At 35.6% G+C, this 20,846-nt stretch overlaps 1 protein-coding gene across 1 annotated transcript in view; it reads right to left on the reverse strand.

The window, feature by feature from the left end:
- Clic (chloride intracellular channel protein 5) overlaps window positions 1-9,122 on the reverse strand; it is a 103,706-nt gene extending 94,584 nt beyond the window's left edge. Inside the window, exon 1 of the mRNA XM_089239487.1 lies at window positions 8,812-9,122. Coding sequence (XP_089095613.1) covers window positions 8,812-8,880 — 69 coding nt within the window. The 5' untranslated portion in view covers window positions 8,881-9,122. The remainder of the gene's footprint in view (window positions 1-8,811) is intronic.
- Window positions 9,123-20,846: the final 11,724 nt, after the last annotated feature.

Raw genomic sequence — 20,846 nt, forward strand, 5'->3', positions numbered from 1 at the left:
ATTTGACATGGAATGACCCTTGGGCCTTTTGAAACTGCTGAGACTATTCTGTACATATATGTTTGGTCTGTTCCAACACTTTGAGTAGAAAACTTGGGTAACTGTAGAAATAATTTGAAACAAAACACTTTTTTTTCCCCAAATATTTCTATACCTTTGCCAATTCTCCCTGAAAATATTTTGGGTCCCGATGTGCTGCCGTCAATATGTAGAAATAGAAACAAGTGTCGGAATGGTAATTCAACAGATAATCCTCTGCAACGGCTTATCTAACCTTTTTTCAAGCAAACGTATGACACCTCCATATTTACTAATGTTCACATTAGTCCTGGTCACACCCAACTGTCACAAAAGACTCCATAGATATTTCTGATTTCAAGAAGAAATCAAAGATTACTTGTTCTATGCATTCAAATGTGCCAGAAGCTGGTACTTCGACGCTGGTTCCATAATCAATGGAATATGCTCTCCAAGAATGCTGTCTATACATTTTTCTGTCCTTTCCTGATATAATCAAAGTTTTATCCTCTGTGTGTCCCTCGAAGTATAAATCACTTGTTATTTGCAGGACTTTGGTCACTCGTTGGTCGATTAAGAAGCTTTTCTCTGACTGGTATTTTTTTTTTTTTGTACTTGGGGCTAATGCACTCTTTGAAATTCTTACACTTGCAGGATGAAATAAATTTCAAACAATAATTTACGACAAAACCCTACTAATTGCTCCTTCGGTATTTTAGGGTATGATTTTAAAAGATTTTTGTATTTCATACATGATAAGCCTTTAAAATAGCCTTCACTCGTTTATGTTTGACAGAAGGAATGGAAGCTCTTGCCATATTTCTTCAATTTTTACCACGACAATGTCCCCTAGTTCTTTATACATGTGTGGGCTCTTTATTAGTTTCATTATCACATTTTATCTTATGACATTTCCAGTCATAGAACTCCATAAAATCTTCCTAGGTTGGTAACATATTATATTTAAGCCGGGTTTTCCTAGGAATAGGTTTGTTGTTCATGAACCGAATTAGACCATTTCGCGCCGACAGAAACGTGCTACATAATCACGCTACGCGTTTGTGTTTTCCTAGCGAGGCGCATCAGATCAAGGCGGCTATATAAAGTATATGGCTATGGCATCAGCTACTCTGTCGTCTGCATGCTCCGGTTTGAAGGGAAGGAAAAGAAAACACACAAGAGTGAAGAGAATATCTGCAAAACCGCAGCCATTTGACTCCTCCAGAAACAGTCGGCCAATCACTCCCGACGTAAAGCGCTGTCGTGAGGCGTATTGTGCTCTGTAGGAAAACAGTCATGGGTCATTCCATGTCAAATCACCCAGCCATGACACCCATATTCTCAGATTTCAATGATTTTTTTTTTATTTGTTGAATTTACCATCCTTATTAACCGTGTGAAATATTATTTGCATATCTCTAAAACTTTTTGAGAAAAAAAATGTTGGAATTTATCAAAAACTGACACAGATGACTTTTCCGAGGCTTAATTTTTAAGAGGCATTGTTTGAGAAAATAAATTGTAACTTTTTCAATTTTCAATATATTCAAGTGAAATTTTCACTAAAGTGTTCACAAATACATGTAGAATATGAATAAAAATAATTCATACACTTACATTTAAAATTTACATGCAAAAAAATTATGTAAACTTTGTTTTTGGGGAATTTTTTGTTAGAAAAAATACAATTTTTCAAACGTATTTTTAGACCAGAGGCACAGCAGTTAACAAAACAACTTTTATTTTAAATTTCTCCTAAATATATGAAGTAAAATACTGGAGGAAAAAAATAATGTTTTTTTGACCGTTAATATGTTTATTCTGGCTCATAACACAAAATTCATCGAAATAGGAATGGATCGTTCCGATTTCAAATCATTCAACTAGATACTGAAATGCAACCCATCATCCCGGATTCCAATTATTATTTTTTGTTTATTACTTCTACCATGCTTGTTGACCATGCAAAGTTTCATGTACACATCTCAAAAACTTTGAGAAAAATGTTTTCTAACCTCACAAATGACGTCTCTTAGGCTAACCCCATTCAAGCAATATTATTTGTGAAAATATATCATAACTGCAGATTTTCAATACATTCAAATGAAATTTCCACTAAAATGCAGATTATGAATAGAAAAAATTTAAACCTTAGAGGAAAAAAAGTCATTCAAATTTAATTTTTTTATTAATTATTCTTTATTTTATTTTTAACACAGTTTTTTAAAGTTTTTTTGGATGCACAGGATGAATTTTCAATTTTATTTAAATTTAATCCTATTAATATATTAAGAAGACTGTAGAAAAGTAAACATTATTTTGACAGTTAATACATTTGAGTAACAAAACACAATTATTTTACTTATATGACTACATTAATTGTATTTGTACATTTTGACTTAATATAATGATTCATGCTTAGTAAAAAGAAATTTATATTTTATTTTTAATGTACGCTTGTACATTTATTACAGTATTCACTGAATTGAGTTTCATGAGTAGTTAATGCAATAATTCAAAACAATTAATAAATTTTAAAATTCTAGGATTAAATGAATTCATGAAATAATTAGAAACGTTAATGTAATGTGCAAATGGGAGTTGGTGAAAAAAAAAAGGTTTTTGGTGAATAAAATAATTTTTTAAATTAAACCTTCATGTTCAGATTCTTAGAAGTGTCCAAATAATTAATTTCACTTTTAATTGATCTATAAATATTTCTTATGATGCAACAAAGGCGAACTTTTGCAATCTGATATATTTTTGCATAAAGAATTATTTTGTATTTGATAAATCCAGATGATATTAATCATATATATAGATTAATTTTTGAAGTTTTTTAACATGCTTAATTATAGTTATTTTACCACAACAGTGTTAATTTTTTTTAATTACTTTTATTTTTAGAGCATATATTTTAATAAACATATATTTAATATATATATATGATAAATATGAAATGGTTATACTTGTGTGAAAAAAAATCTACATTATAATATTTAACACAAGCCTCTATATATCTATTATCAGCTACTACCTAATTGTAGGCTGAGGCAGATGGAAGAGAGTAGAATTGAAAACCTAATGTATATAATGCCTGGTGGTGATGTATAAGATGTGATGTTTCTTGTTGTGATGATGATTGTAAAAAATAGCTTCTGTGAAGATATAAACTATGGCACACTGGTCTTTGTCCTTCAGAGGGCAGCTGGTGTCTTATTTAACTATAAGACTTTATCATCCCAGCAGGCAAAGTTGGTAAAAAAACCGGTTTTTTTGAAAAAAACCAAAAAACCGGGTTTTTTTGGTTTAAACCAGGTTTTTTTGGTTTAAACCGGTTTTTTTGTTTTAAATAGTATTAACATTAAAAACAATGAAATTTCTGAAAAATCATTCAAACTTGTAATAATTAACTAAAATAAAATGTTTATTAATGCAATTAACACTATTCCCATGCTAATTAATCAATAAATATTTCTTACATTTTAACAAAAACCATTTTGTCATTTAATTATTTTTTGCTTAACTCAATGGATTACTGTGTGTTTGAAAATTCCTTTAATGTTATTATTAATCATATAATATATAAAGGTTTTTCTCCAGTTACTTTCAGTATACTTAATTACAAAGCTATTTTGCAAAAAGTAATATAAATTAGGTGAATATAATGCATTTAATGAAGCATAAATAATGCAGATTAATTAACGATGATTTACGATATACAGGGTGATTAATAACTAAGGTTCTGATTTCAAAATACTGTAAAAAAAGAGCGATTGTCAGAATGACTTGAAAATTGACATGAATATTCCTGAAAAAATTCAATTTTATTTGATAAAGGGGAAAAAATACTTAAAAATGTAAAATTAATGACATCATCCAACACGTGGGAAATTTGCTAGCAGAATGGAAACGATAGCCAGTCATGGGAAAATTATAACTTAATTATAGCATTGCACGAGTCCATAATTCATGGAAACATCACAAAAAAAATGAAGTAATTGAACAAATAACTACAACTTACTCAAAAAATTTTAAATATGTTGTCCACCGCGTGTTCTGGCTATGAGGCTGAAAGCACAAATATTCTTGTTCAACAGCAGAATCGGAATATGCCATGGTCATAATGTGGATGTGCTTGCAATTCAGCTTTATTAAACCAAACGCGTCCCCTTTCCCCCGTTCATATTCCTGAGGAATGAGGAACTTCTAACATATAGGGAATGTGCTGGAGATTGCAATTCACCAAAGTTTGCAATCTGACCACTGTTTATAACATTTTGAGGTACCCCCACAGCCAGAAGTTGCAAGGGTTAAGGTGCATCCTGTCAAAATGGGTCTTCAGAAGCTGCTTTGCTGGTATTGCAATGTGCATCTTGATAGAAGTTCTATCCACACACTGATGCTATGGAAGTGCCGAAATGATGTGGTTGCACAAAATAGATTATACTGCTGGCCAAGTACAGCATCGTCTACTTGCACATTTTGCACTTTTTTCTTTTGCGAAAGAAACGTCCATTGCTTCAGAAGTATCCATGCAAATTTTCAGGTCATTCCGATCAGTACTTATTGTATAGTTTTGGAATCAAAACTTAAATTATAATCACCCTGTATATAGCTGATTATTTTTTATAAATCTGTTACTACTATACAGTAGAACCTTGATTAACTGGGCTTAACAGTGTGTGTGTGAAATTATAAAAAAAACAACTATTGAATATATTAAGACTGGGAGATATACAGTAGATGTGCTACTTCTTATGGGAATGAAAATGTATGTGAGGTAATGTAACAACTAGTACACTAGTCTTTGTCCTTCAAGGACAGCTGGTGTCTTTATTGGATTATAGGACCACTTGCCCCTAGCATGATGGTGTCACTACTGTAGCTGCTTCATTGTGAACGGAAAAAGAAACCCTGTGAGATAATACACCTCTACATTTAGATGTGTGATGCAATCCTTATTCATGAATTTGCTAAAGATAGAGCATCGGAATGTAGCCAAAGGTTAGAAAATGTTGTAAGAATGAGAAATTTTGGCTTTTATATATAACTTTAAATGACTAAGATACTTCATATGAAAAATATATATATATTCTGGCCACTTTTATGAGACTTTTTGAAAAAAACCACTTATAAAATCTTATGTCATTTAAAGATATACCGTCAGAATGCACCCCAAGGATATAAAATAAGGTAAAAATGAAACATTTTGGCTAATAATGAACAAATATGATATTTTTCAGGGAAAAAAATTATATTTAGGCCACTTTTATCTGATTTTTTGAAAAAAACCAAAGTGGTTTTTTTACCAAACCAGTTGGTTAAAACCAAGGTTTAAACCAACGTGGTTTAAACCAAACAACACTGCCAGCAGGTGATGATAAAGTCACTGCTGCTGCTTCATTGGGAAAACTAAAACAAAAGTGTTAGAACTTAACTCTGTGCTGCCCCCCCCCCCCCCCATCAAATGATGCAAGTCTCAATTATGATCTTGCTGAAGACAGAGAATGTGCTCCATAAAGTAGCCTACTCCAGGGTTAGCAAATTTTTCTTATGATAACACAATTTCCATTTCAGCTAAATATTTTATATCATTTTGGAATTCAAAGTAAAATGTCAGAAAAGACACTTGAAATTTGTTGGAAAAGTGTGAGTGTTGGAAAAGAAACTGGATCTGACTCTCATAAAAAGTGTTATACAGAAGTGTAAAATCTGTTACCCATTACATCATTGGACCCATCGGACATCAATCTTTTGATCTTGAGGAGTGGAGCAAGTTCTGAACATTTATCTACTGCGTGTTTAAGCATCATAGAGCTTTTTTCTCAAAGTATGAAATATATCCGAAAGCATGCTTTAATGCTTTTAAATGTCACAAGAAAAAAATAACAAAAGGTTTAAGGATAGTAAACTTGTATTTTTCATGTATAAATGAAATAAATGGTTGTACAAAATCAAATCCAGGGCAAAAAATATGCCATGCCTGTAGGGACAGTGAATATAAACAACAATCAATTAGGTGAAGAAACTGAATACTGCGAAGAGATGAACAGTGATAATAATGTAGAGAAGTAACTTAGAAAAATGTCAATTATTAAACAAGAAGCACTTGAAGAAATAAATTCATCTCTACAGAACATAGAAGAGTCACCAATTAAACTTTATAGGGTAGCTCCACAGTGCAAGTCAAACAATGCCAAAAGAAAAGTTGAATCTGCTTGTAACACTTTAAACTTTAAAATCAAATGTTTGTAAAGTTTTTGAAGAAGAATTACCAGAAAATGAATCTCCAAGCACACTTAATGAAGATATTAAACAGAAAGCAAATATGAATATTTTGATAAAGTTAATTAGAAATAAGACTCGATTTAACCATCACAACAAGGGGAAAACTGCAAATTTTAACTCTGGCCCCTGCTTTAAGAACAAGAAAAAAAATCTGAAGAGTTCAATGTCACTGAATATGCTGTGCGAAAAGCAGGAGAGTTTTTGTAAATGAAAAAGCAAAGGTGAGCCATTGTGTTTTTATTATAAAAAGAATCAAAAATTAAATTTCAACGATTTTTTTGCAATCTAATTTTTTAATGCAAAGGTTTAAATTTTCTTTCCTAGTCATAATCTACATTTTTTGTGAGCATTTTAATGGAAATTTCATTTGAATGTATTGAAAATCTGCAAAGTTATGATATATTTTCACAAATAATATTGCTTGAATGGGGTTAGCCTAAGAGACGTCATTTGTGAGGTTAGAAAACATTTTTCTCAAAAAGTTTTTGAGATGTGTACATGAAACTTTGCATGGTCAACAAGCATGGTAGAAGTAATAAACAAAAAATAATAATTGGAATCCGGGATGATGGGTTGCATTTCAGTATCTAGTTGAATGATTTGAAATCGGAACGATCCATTCCTATTTCGATGAATTTTGTGTTATGAGCCAGAATAAACATATTAACGGTCAAAAAAACATTATTTTTTTCCTCCAGTATTTTACTTCATATATTTAGGAGAAATTTAAAATAAAAGTTGTTTTGTTAACTGCTGTGCCTCTGGTCTAAAAATACGTTTGAAAAATTGTATTTTTTCTAACAAAAAATTCCCCAAAAACAAAGTTTACATAATTTTTTTGCATGTAAATTTTAAATGTAAGTGTATGAATTATTTTTATTCATATTCTACATGTATTTGTGAACACTTTAGTGAAAATTTCACTTGAATATATTGAAAATTGAAAAAGTTACAATTTATTTTCTCAAACAATGCCGCTTAAAAATTAAGCCTCGGAAAAGTCATTTGTGTCAGTTTTTGATAAATTTCAACATTTTTTTTCTCAAAAAGTTTTAGAGATATACAAATAATATTTCACACGGTTAATAAGGATGGTAAATTCAACATCTAAAAAAAAAAAAATTGAAATCTGAGACTATGGGTGTCATTTTGCTGGGTGATTTGAAATGGAATGGCCCTCGTGCTACTTTTCTTACTGGTGAGTGGATGCCGTGTCGCACTGGGCAAATCACGTTGCGCGCAGCACAGGAAACCTGCTCCTAGGAAAACCTGGCTTTAATGTCACTTTTGAATCACAAAAAAAATAGACATTTCCACTTTAAACGAGTATGATTCATAATGAAAATAGCACAAACGACCACGACACAACCTCACATTATTTCAGCCGGAGTTATACTGAAAAACATGGGCGTCGCATTCGCACGCGTAGGGTCTTCCTAGAGTCTCCCACACTCTACCTACCCACAATGTGATGAATTGCCTATGTTTGTAGAAAGTAACATAACTGATCAAAACACTAACTGAAACCTACCTTGAAAAAAAAATAAATAGATATTAATCTGGAGGCAGTTACACTAACCAGAATGTAAAAAAAAAAATAAGTGTTGTTTTGAACCCAATTTTATCGCTGTGGCCCTTAAAAATGTGAATTTTATTTTTTTGGCCCACCCTATTGTGCACTCTCCAGGGGCTCCACGGCCACTCAATCAAAATATAAAAAAACCAGTAAAATTGAAAAAATAATAATATTTTTAAACAGTAAAAATAAATCCAAATTTGAACTAAAAAATTTTATCTATGGGGAAAAATCCAATCCATATTTTTTTCAAAATTAGCTTGATGTAGTTCAATTTACAGATATTTGACCGAACACCTAAGCATTATTCAGCCAAGCCAAATATTTGGTAAAAGGGATGAATAGGCAAATATCAAATTGCAGCCGATTATTCATTCATCTCTAATTTGATTATTGAAATTGCTTTTTCATCAAATTGTCAAGTTTTTACTCATGTTTATGAAGAGGTTTTAAAATCTGCCCAATTAATTTAGATTGACTCCTACTTGTAACATTTCACTGCCTTTTGTGACAGGAAAAGAAAAGAAAAAAATGTTATGTTGTAAACAAAGCATTTCTTTTCTCTAACACTAATAACTTACTTTGAAAAAGGAAAATCCCTTATTTCACTCTATTAATTTCTACTCTGAAAAAAAGGCACTTGTTTATTGAGCCCTATATTAAGAAATCTGTACTTTTCCCAGGTATGAGTACGTAATCAGCTTGCGTGCTTCTTAAAAAAATATACACAGAATATGAATTACATATGCCGTTTTAAATGCCAAATATTCCTAACTGATCTAGAATTCATAAATCAACTCCGGTGTTTCGTCAAAATATCTAAAAAATGAATCCAGGTGAAATTAGATAGAGAGGGAGTGGCAAGAAAAGAAACATTCAAAGAATGACCTATATCTGCATTCAGTCTTTAAAGCAAACAAATTTACCTTGATAATAAGCTCAATTTCTGGAACATCGATACCATCACTGTTATGTTCATTTATATCTTCAGCCATTTTCGAGTGAAATTAATAATCCAATAACTCACAAAAACAATGACCAACTGAAAATTTTCAGCAAAGGCGGAATCTTATCGAATCGTGTCTTCCTAACAACGCGCATGCTCGTTCTTTGACTTGACTTGACTAGAATATTATCTAGGACTTTGTGCTTCCATGAGACTTTTCGAATAGATGGCATAATCATCACAAAACTTTAGTCAGAGAAACAGTAGTTTTGATCCATTTTTTGCGCACGCGCACTACAGATATGATTGCAGCATGAATTTTACAGAGTTGCCAGTGTGTGATATGGCTTCCCTCTGCACCATGTTGTAACCAGAAAAAATCTGATAAAATTTATTATACTTTATAATGAAATTTAATTTTAATTTTCAAATTTTTTTTAGTGCATTTAATGTACTATCATGTAAAACGTATCATTAAGGCAAATTATCAGATTATTTGAAATCAAAAATTTAATGACAGTGAATAAACGCAAATAATAATAATTACGGTATTTAGCGTAAGTACCATCAAAATATAGCTAAATAAGTGCAAATAATAATAAATATGTATAAAGATTGTAGTATCTAGGAGGCTTTGGTATACACTAGCGCGCGGATCGTGCAATGCAAGCATTCCCTAGCGTTCGCAATGCATTCAGTGGGTACGATTTCCGAAACGAATTGTCATCATCAACGATGGCTCCATCCGAGAGCTGTTTCAACGCCATCTGTAGGCTTTGAGCGGCAGCAACAACTATTGAGGAACATGATATGATAAACGAATTTAAATGGCTATTAAAAATGACGAATTTCAATTATTATGACAATTAAATTAAATGACTTTCGCGAAATAAGACGAGGAAAAAAATGAAGGCTCTATAGTCTGTTTCAGGTTAACTTTGCAGTGAAGAGAAAGGTAGAGAGTGTATTCCTTCGTCGCAAAATATAGTTCTCATATATCGGAGGTTTAAGATGAACCTTTATACAGAATATTTCAATTTTTTATATGATTTTGAAAAAAATACTGAAAAAACATCGTTTTGAACAGATGTTAACTTGTTTAAAATTTTTAAATTATAAAAAATATTGGTTACCATTATCGAAAATCCATAGCAACGGCAACGACACTCTGGCGCGATATCCTAGAAATTTTCCCCGCCAATATCACTGTCGTGTTTTTTCCGTTACACAATTGTATGCTGTATACATATATTTTTTTCGTTATTTGGTTGAATTTTCCATAACGATACAATTTTTCATTTTTTACATGCAGTTATAGGTATAGGCTTACATAAAAACGAATATTCAATCAGTTTTATTTTCTCCAAAAAATAGGCTTCAGTGAGTTCAGATATTCACTCATAGATTACAAGAAGTGTTCCAGTGTTTCTCTTCTACGAGAGCACCGATATTGTTATAAGAGGCCCTCTATGGGTGCAGACGTTTTGGTTTTAGGTCCTCCTTTTTCTTAATTATTTATTTTTTGCCATGTTTATGGGATAGTTTTAGTTTCCGATCACGGAGAGTGTTGCAGAGTCGCGACTTCCACTCACACGAACGGACGCTATCTTCCACCCACCTGTTTCTCCAGATGCCAATTGCCTTTAGTGTCTCTTCAGATAAAACAAATGAGAGAGGAGGGGGGGGGGTCCACAGTGGTTTGAGCTTTCATCTTTTATGTGACAGTTGTGTCTTTATTTTCACCAGAAATATCCACGCTAAAGTTCTCTGGTCTTCCATTCCTGAATACTATGTTTTTGGTTTTTGAATACTCGCTGTAAACAAAACTCGATAAGAATCATCCGTAATAAACATGAGAGGTACATCAACCGTAACAAAAGACTAAAGCTGTCGTGAAAACAAGTGTCATCGACGTATACCGTTCGGGGAAGGGGGTAAGGTCGAGCGACGGAAAAATACAAGAAAAGTGAGTAGAAAAATTCTAAACTTTACCGTATCATTATTATTATTTGGTGCTATTCCCGCATTTACACGTGAAAACAGAGTTAATCTGCTTCTTCTCAATTTTATTTACCGCTAATTTTTTCCATTTAAATTTAAGAAAAAATTAAAAATCATCAAGTTTTTGAGAGCCATGGTTAATATACAGTATTTTAAAATTATACGTTGCTTTCATAATATTGTTTGGATTTTTTTTTTGTCAATAAATTTCAGCTGAGGGAAGGGAAATATTGCAGAAACATATGACTGTTTTTTGAAATTTTTAGTGTTACTTACGGCCCATCAATGAATGTAAGTGACACGCTGATAGAAGATAATTATTTTTTCTAAATTTTAAAACACTTTCTAATCAAAAAACAAAACAAATGATTTCAAAAACCTCACTTTAATTTCTGAAAGTATCGGCAATGGTTCTCTTTTAATTCTATAATTATTACTAATTTAACTGTGCAATTACGTTACACGTAACTAGGCTGACCATATTTCCTCGAGAGAAATACGGGACATTGCGTTTCCAAATACGGGAAAATACGGGACACCGCCAATTATCGCCAAAAACAACGCCAAAACCAAACAAAGTTGCCAAATATTGTTGAAATTACGGAAAAATCCCATTGGCGGGAAATGATGCAAATTGCAGTGGATTACAATGTATTCCACGAAAGACAAACGTTCAATCAAATGTGGGAGATTAATATTCTCATATATAGTTGTAATTATCGTAAAATAATTTATGAGTTGAAAAATAATGTCAATCTTTGACTTCAATAAAGAATAAAAATTCAAGTTGGCTTCGTGTAAAATACGGGAAAAATCGGGACACTTTTGCCAAAAAGTCGGGACGGCCAAAAAAACAGAAAATACCGGGACTGTCCCGGGAAATACGGGACGTATGGTCACCCTACACGTAACGAATATTTTTCTCAGTGAGATTGGCGAGAATCGGCCATACCTTACCGGGGCGGCGCATCGATACATTGGTTAAGAGGCTTTCGTTCCCATAGCAACGAGTGATGCGGCTCTCTCGTAGCTTCCTTTCCACTGCAAAGTTAACCTCAAACGGACTATAGATAGGCTCAGAAGCACGTACAAACATGCAAACCGATAACGACGCCGTCCAAACTAGAAGGAAGAATTCCTTTCAGTGATGGTAACCTTTTTCAGCGAAATTTCCCTGAAAAAATTCCCTTTTGACTAGGGTGACCATACGTCCCGTATTTCCCGGACAGTCCCGGTTTTTTTCTGTTTTCTTGGCCGTCCCGACTTTTTATCGGAAGTGTCCCGATTTTTCCTGTTATTTATATGAAGTTTACTTGAATTTTTATTCTTTATTGAAGTCAAAAAGAATGAAATTCTTTTCCCACGCATAAATTATATTATGATAAATACAATTATAAATAAGAATATTAATTTCTCCCATTTGCCTTGGTCAACGTTTTATTTCGTTGATTTCATTTAAATCCACTGCAATTTGCAGTAATGCTTTATATTTCCCGCAATTTTGATTTTCACGTAATTTCTCCAATATTTGGCAACTTTGTTTACTTCAGGCGTCATTTTTGGCGATATTTGGCGATGTCCCGTATTTCCCCGTATTTGGAATCCCAATTTCCCGTATTTCTTTTGAGGAAATATGGTCAGCGTACTTTTGACTAAAGTTTTCCCATGCACTCAGAAAAATGTGCTGTCATCTAGCGGGGAAATACATAATCAAGTATTTTACTATAGAAAAGTATTGCACAGCATTAATTTCTTTATTTTTTGCAAAAATTCTTTTGTTTGATGAACTCTCAAAATTTCCCACAAATGCTAAGAAATTCCCACTTGGGCAAATTTTGGCCAATTTTTCCCATGAGTTACCATCACTGATTCCTTTGTGTTCCTCGAAAAAACCGACTCCTATTGAATCGGTTCAAACTGATCAAGAATGATTCATTAATCGTTCGCAACACCATACAAATTACTGAACAAGGATGACGTCACTCTCCACTACCATACGAAGGTTTTTTAACAACTGGCTGTTGCGAAAATATATTTTGGAAGGAGAGAAAATTCAACTGCTCTTGCGGGGCCTCGAACTCACGTCCTTTCACTTTCCGGGTGAACGCCCTAGACCACTAGACTACAGAGGCACTAAATCGCTCGATCTTTCCTTGGAGCTCGTGTACACTGAACGGGACCGTACATGGACACGACCTCCTATATAACCTAGGTGGATATCTAGGTGGTCGTGACTATGGACGTACCCTAATGCAGTGGTTCTCAACCTTTTTTGACTCGCGGAGCCCTATCCAGTATATAATTTTTATGGCGGAGCCCTGTTTGACTCGAGGAGCCCTTTTTTGTACATAATTTTTATGGCAGAGAGAACCTGTGGGCCTCTTTTATATTTATTTATCTATCAAACTTACTGATTTATATTATTTTCCTCGAGTCGCCACGGAGCCCTTGGGGCTCCACGTAGCACTGGTTGAGAACCCCTGGTGTAATGTATGCTTGATGACGTTAATTAGTGTTGACGTTACAACGAGGTCTTTATTGTACTTTGTCAAGCCTCTCTCTCTGTCATCCTTATATAAGATTTTAAATTGAAAATTAATTTTTTTTTTAAATTATGTATTCATAGATTATCTTTCCATGTTTAGCGTGACCTTTTTCTTCTATGAACACAGGGTTGTAGCGTGCCTTCTCGGGGTCCCAGGGCAATGCCTCGGTTGCCTCAGCCTAGTTACGGGCCTGTATGAACATATAGTAGTTTATTCCAGACAACCAGCTTTCCCGGGTAGATAGAACAAGGCAAAGCGCTTGGACAACGGCTATCGTGCGGAGTGATCAAAGAAAAGGCGTTGGTCGCAACAAGAAGGATTTAACCATTTTGAGGAAAACAAAGCACATGCTTAGGGGCATCAGCAAAGGGCCATCACAAAAAAATATCGAATTTTTTTCTTTGCTGATTCTGATTGTAGATCGACTGCGACAGGAGAAGAAAATGTCATCAATGAATAATAAATCCTCTTGAACGCTCTGTACTATGGCTGTGGCAGATACCTATATTATAACGATAGACTCGTCGACCAGTTCCCACCACCCACCATTTAACAAGTGAAGGCGGGGGGGGGGGATTCGGCGATTCTGTTGAACAGTTTTCTCCTTTCTTTTTTTATATATCGCTTTCTGTACGATCTCCTTCCTCATTGTGTGTACAGTATACCCCCCTGGGGTGGTCATTTACGGCGTCCTTTCAGCGGCGCTTTGATTATTGAAGTAGCCTGTACTGCAGGAGCATGACGTCTCTACAACTGCCCCGGAGCACCCTTCTGTATTGAAGGAAAAGATTGCTCCAGAAGGTGTTGCCCGGAGCAAGGCGGAGTATACACAAACACACACACACACACACACACATATATATATACAGGCTAATTCCGAAAAAAAAATAGCCATGCGCCAATTTGTGTAAAGAACACAAACACGCACACGAATGGGCAGCCAGATGTATTGGAAATGTTTCCCTGAGGAGGGGCTCGAAAACTTTCTTGAAATTTTGTTATAGATACCGTCCTCCAAGGACGTAGCGGGGGGGGGGGGTCCCGAAATGGGAGAAAATGTCTGAAATAGAGGGGAAAAGATGGCCTATCCATATATTATTCTACCACTTTGGTTCCCCCTCCAAACGAAATTTCTGGAAACGGGGCTGCCGCCATCTATGCTTAGGCCGGTCGTTGCATCCTTCATCAAGGCTCAACTTGTATCGGACAGTATCTCTTGGTAAGTACTATAGCTCATTAACAGTTTCTCTAATTTCGGGGGCATTTCGCGAGTACGTTAAAGGCTTATACAGATATTCCTGAGGCCAAAAGCTTTTATGACAAACATTGTCTGGAACAAGAATTGTTATCGAAATCCAAAGTACAGTAGGACCTCGATTATCCGAGGGTGGATTATCCGGAGTTCGAAAATTACAAAATTACGGAAGGTGAAAATATGGAACTATGAAAAGAGAGCCGAGCATGAAATTATTGCTCAGACAACTCAAGTAGTTGGGGTAATATTATTCGGTGATGGTGATTAGAAAAATGAGAACAGAATATTATTATTGAAGTTATTGTTATGAATATATTATTATGATCAGTTAGATCAGTGTTTCCCAAAGTGGACAATATCGCCCCTTGGGGGGCGATGAGAGAAATTTTTTTCAGAAGGTGGGGATGGAACAAAAAGTTTGGGAAACTGGAGTGTTACCCACCTCCTTCTCATGTCGAAAGGCACACTGCAGTGAAATAGGAAATTCTTTTTGTCATCCTGTGATTTTCCAATCTAGCAATCACATGCAGAGAATGTTTGGTGCCAATATCGATTTTCTAGTCGCCATGATGGCCTGGAGTCTGGGATTTGTCAAGCTTTGGCGTATAGGGACAGAGTTCGTATCCCCGTAGAAAATCCTTGGGAAAAAGTTGTTTTTTCAAGTCTTTAAATGTCCTTAAAAAATCGTAGCAGTCCTTGAAAACATTATAATCATTTTAAGTGCTTTTAAGAGTGTTTGAATTTTTTTTTACGTGAATTTCTTCCATCAATTTTTGTTTTACCCTCCCCCTAAACTATATTCTGCTGAGATGAAAACGAGTGGAACAATAACCATGAATTACGGCAGTGTTTCCTCAGAGTGTGAGCCGTGGATCCTGGGGTGTAGCTATTTTGTCCCCACATCCTGGAGTTGGGCCCCCCGGCCAGGATTTTATGCGGGCCCCCGATCAGATTTTCACGGGCCCCCTTTATGATGAATTTACAGCGTGAAAAAACAAAAAAGGTAAAAATCGTCACGGGCCCCAAGGCTGGGGCCTTGTCCAGCCGGAGTCTTGTCAGCCCACCCCTTGTGGGGGCCATGGTCAGGGGCAAGGCTGTAACTAGGATTTTTGCTGCCATTTTAAAATTCGAAAATGTTTATAAATAGTGTTCTTTGTTTCCACCTGAAATTTTCCACCCCTTAAATTTTGCCGCCCGGGCAGTTGTCCCCTCTGTTCCCCCCCCCCCCCCAGTTCTGTCCTTGGTCAGGGCGTCGCGATAAGCTGGAGATATTGATTTGTATGCTTATTTTTTTATTTTTTGAAGTGGTTCTTTTATAAGTGAAAGTTTCTACCAAACTATTCTTGGGAGCCGCAAATGAACTATGAATTCGGCAAGACTGGGCCGCTGGTAACAAAATGCGGAGAACCACTGAGTTACGGGTCAATGTTCAAAACAGAATATCATTTGATCATTTTTGTCACGCCACGGTCATTTTCTGCACACGAGGGCTAATTAGACCGGGGCCTACAATTTATTGCCGATTTCGAATGGCAGGCTTGTTTTTATACTCATCGAGAGGTTGGTGCGCTAACCCCTCGATGGGGGACTCCCTGTGGTAGCAATTTTTTCTGCTGTCATGTCACCATTTTTGTTGTACCCCTGTGTCAGGAAAGTTTTCTGACAAGGATGAACTGGGTACCGAACTCGCGACACCTCTAAACATCCTTTGGTATTTTAGGGGAGCATCTTATTGACCTGGGCTACCGCGCCCTTAGTAAATTTTATGTATATTAGAATTTTAGTACCTTACATGATGTACAGGACGTCCATAATTGAAAGATCCTATTTTAAAGTAGCCTACAGGTGAAACCAGCCATCAGAAAATTGTGAAATTTTGTGGATAACTTCAGAAATGATGGGAATTTGTTTCGGGGGGAAATATTTGTTGCACATATCGCCACCAGAGAGTGTTTTATTAAGTAATGACACATTTAGGCAAACGTTTACAATTTCAACAATTGTCACCGTTACGAAACATGTTCCACATGATGACCATCATTTTTAGATACCATGTGAAATCGTAAGATGGATGACAAATGACCGAAGGGTGTGCGGGGAAATGTTTAGTGAAATGCTGCCTTTAATTTCAGGTAATGTTCTTGGACTTACCATTATTTATTGCCGATTTCGAACGGCAGGCTTGTTTTTATACTCATCGAGAGGTTGGTGCGCTAACCCCTCGATGGGGGACTCCCTGTGGTAGCAATTTTTTCTGCTGTCATGTCACCATTTTTGTTGTACCCCTGTGTCAGGAAAGTTTTCTGACAAGGACAAACCGGGTATCGAACTCGCGACACCTCTAAACAGTATTATCTATATACAGGGTGTCCTGTAAGTGCTAATACGGTCTTTATCTCATCAACCATCCATCGTAGAGGAACGATTCTAATTCGAAAAATGCTCGAAAGGTGTTCAAAAATTACCCTGTACCAGTTTTGAGAGTTAAAATACAGTGTGTCACAAAATAAAAAATCTGAATTTTTGTACTATCCCCTGTCCTATAACTTCCAATTAGAAAGTTGTTGCCCTGTCTCTCCTGATGCCAAAAATAAATTCCGTGTTTTCTTAGTGCAATATTCACAGAGATATTCAAATTCAAAACTTGGAGGAAACTTTGGGAAGAATAGCGTTAAATGCGGAAAAACCATTTTACCCGCATTTAATGTTTTTCTTTCTGAAAAAACGGATTTTTTTCAAAAGAGCTGAGCTCAATGCTTTGTTGACTTTTTGCTTTTATATAGAAACCGAACAACAAAACACGATTTTTTGTTTAAGCTTTTAAATATAAAGCATTTTTTTTATTTTAAATCTTTATCAAAACTGGGTAATTTCAAACGAACTGCCTATTTTCAAATCTTTATTCAAAACTGATCAAAAACATCATAAGAGTGTTTGAGATTTAAGAAACAGTAATGCATGTCAATCTTAGCACGGTGTTATGAGTAATTTTTTCTTAATAAAATTTTCTTGATTTTAATTTTATGAAATATGATTTTAAATTACAAGTTTTATATAGTTTTACATAGTTTTTAATTTTTGATTTCGAGATTTCAGTAGATTCGAGATTTTTACGGAAGGGGAGGGGGGTTTCCCCCATTTTCAATAAGGTTTCAGTTATACGATTTTTGCATTTATACGACGCTTTGACCGCCAGGAAAATGAGTGATGTGGACCCGAAGTCAGAGGATCCCAACGAAGGTCTAATACAACGAGCAGCGTTCATCGAAGAAAGTAAGACCGTCGACATAATGGGTTCTATTCACGGAGACATATTTTGTCAACAGCGACTCCTACTGAATCTTGTCTCTCTAAGAATAAAAATGATACGTAGCAAGTCAGAATTCTGTCTGCTTTCACCAGACAAAGATGCATACTTCAAAGTTATTCTCCGTGACGCCTGTTAATACATAAGACATGTCAAAGTGTCTCCTGGTGTGCTTGTGGGACATGCGAAAGCTCTGAGCCATACTCTAGCCAAGTATCCGATAGACAGAGTAATATGTGAAGTTTACTCGCTACATCAGGGTAGCATGTCGTGGGTTCAAGACAGTGTCGTCGTTGGACAATTACCCAAGAGAGTGGTAGTCGCTTTAGTAGACAACGACGCTTTTTCGGGATCGTATAGCAAATCGCCGTTCGAGTTTAAACATTAAGATCTTAACTTCATAGCCGCGGATACTGACGGACAGCCAGTACCTTTCAAGCCTCTAGAGCCCCAGTATGATCAAGGCTTATATGTCAGAGCGTATCATAGTTTGTTTTTAGGGACTGAAAAAGCCTGTCAAGACAGGGGTATAGATATCTCTAGAAGTGAGTTTCCATTGGGATACGCTATCTACGCCTTTGATCTGAGCGCCGATCTCTGCCAAGGTGATCATGTCAATCTGATCAGACACGGTAACCTACGACTGGAAACAAAGTTTAAAGCTCCGCTTGTCCAACCAGTCTCTGTCGTTGTCTATATGGAGTTCGACAACGTAGTAGAAATAAATCAGGCACGAAACATTCTCCATGATTTCAGCAATTAAATATGTACTCGTCTCAAATAAAAACAATTTTAGAGCGGGAAACACCATATTTCATCGGTGTGTTTCCATGTGACATGTTACCTGTGCATATTCAAACTTATCCGGCGTCTTTAGTTGTGAACACGGATAAGCATACAGAACCTGGTTCTCACTGGATGGCGATCAACATTCCGGTCAAGAACATCTTGGAATTTTTCGATTCTTACGGACAGAAACCAGAGACTTACGGAAAAGAAATTGCATCATTTACAAGAAAATATAAAAACATTTTATGGAACTGGACTCCGCTACAATCACCTACCTCCAATGTATGTGGACAGTATGCTGTGTTCTTCGTGGTACAGAGAAGTAGAAATGTAAGTTTAGAAAGTATTGTTAAGAAACTAAACAGAAAAGGAAATGATTTTGCTGTTTATCAATATGTGAAAAAACATTTTGCTGTACGAATGTTTTTCAAAAAGTAATAAAGATATTTTACCAATACATCGTGTTGTCTTTTATTTTTGTCGTTTGAAGTTTTGTATTAAAATATTATGTGTGTGAATACCTCGCGTGTAGTAAAATGAAACAGACTACAAGTTCATTCAGTTCAAATATTTAGTCATATCAAGATATCGATTGCATGCTCGATAAGTTTATACATCTGTCTGGAATTTAAATTAATTCCTTTTAGTCGGTGTGTTATTGACAAAAACACGAATATCATAAATTCTATTGCATTTCGTGAAAAAAACACAATCACCAAGAGATTCGGAACGGGAACAGTTTCCTCTAAATTTAAAGCTTGGGTCGTCGTACGCAGTCAATCCAACGCTAGATAAAGTGATAATTATAATAACGGACACAACGGTGATCCCGATTAAGGCTTTTCCGGTCTTTTCACGGATAAAAAAAAATTTCTGGGAAGTCACAGCGATATCCGTCTCCTATTGCATAATGGAACACTCTGTACTGAAAATGAAAAGAAAAATGACGACCGATAACAAAATCCCCCGGAGACACCGGAAGTTTATAGCGATAAGGTAGCAGTAACCAATAGCGATATGATACCGGAAGTCGTTTAATAAACAACAGAGGTCGCTTAATGACCGGATGTTGGCATTCTTTGAACTCTGGGTTCTGTTGAGAACACCGGAAGTCGTTTAATAAACAACACATGTCACTTAATAAACACCGGAAGTATCTTAATAGAAAACAGTAGAGATAAGACACCGGAAATCGGTTAATTAACAGCAGATGTCACTTAATGACCGGATGTCGGCATTCTTTGAACTCTGGGTTCTGTTGAGAACACCGGAAATCGTTTAATAAACAACATATGTCACTTAATAAACACCGGATATCGGTATTCTTTGAACTCTGTTGAGAGAAAAATAACAGAGGTCACTTAATAAACACCGGAAGTCTCTTAATAGAAAACAGATGTCCCTTAATAAACACAGAAAAAGAGATAAGACACCTCGTACTATATCTCCACCGGAAGTGTGACGTCACTTCCGGTGGTATACCGGTCCCTTTACTACGTATATTGCTTACTTTTTCTGTCAGGAAACTGCGGAATCACGAGGAAATTAAACTTTTCCGTTTTTTCTTGTAATGCAACATGTTCTTCTACTAACAGAAGATTATACTGCACGTGCACAACCGAATGTGGTCCACACAAACCATAAAATACTGTGGAACTGCCTATCTCATCATTTGTGGGAGTTTTTTTTTATCAGGGAAAAACAAGGAGTTCACTTCAAGTGGTTCCAAACAAAGCTATTTTGCAGAATCACAAACCCCGTCTATAGCAGATTTCTTCACCACCGTAATTTCTTTATATTTCAATTACGATCACAATGTCGGCGTCCCTGTTTCACTGATGGCCATGCATTAAGCACAAAAGCTTTTAAAGCCTTGACCGGTGGCGTCAAGAAGAATGTAGTTTTCTGGATCAGCAGGGGTTCCCCATATGGACGGATGTCTCCAGGTGACATATTCCCCACATAAGCGACACGCTATACACTCCCCGTCCTTATTAGGAAATGGTGCTTGTATTCAGAAAACCTGCATTGAAGCATCCGCAACTGAACCCTACTGAAATGCTCTTTGTCAGCTGTGGAAGTTGCGGCCCCCTTTATCATGAAAAGAAAAAACATAC

This window comes from Pholcus phalangioides, unplaced genomic scaffold (genome assembly GCF_987345545.1).
Source record: "Pholcus phalangioides strain wild (caught in Gottingen) unplaced genomic scaffold, Ppha-v1.0 ptg000011l_1, whole genome shotgun sequence".
NCBI classification, from domain to species: Eukaryota; Metazoa; Arthropoda; class Arachnida; order Araneae; family Pholcidae; genus Pholcus; species Pholcus phalangioides.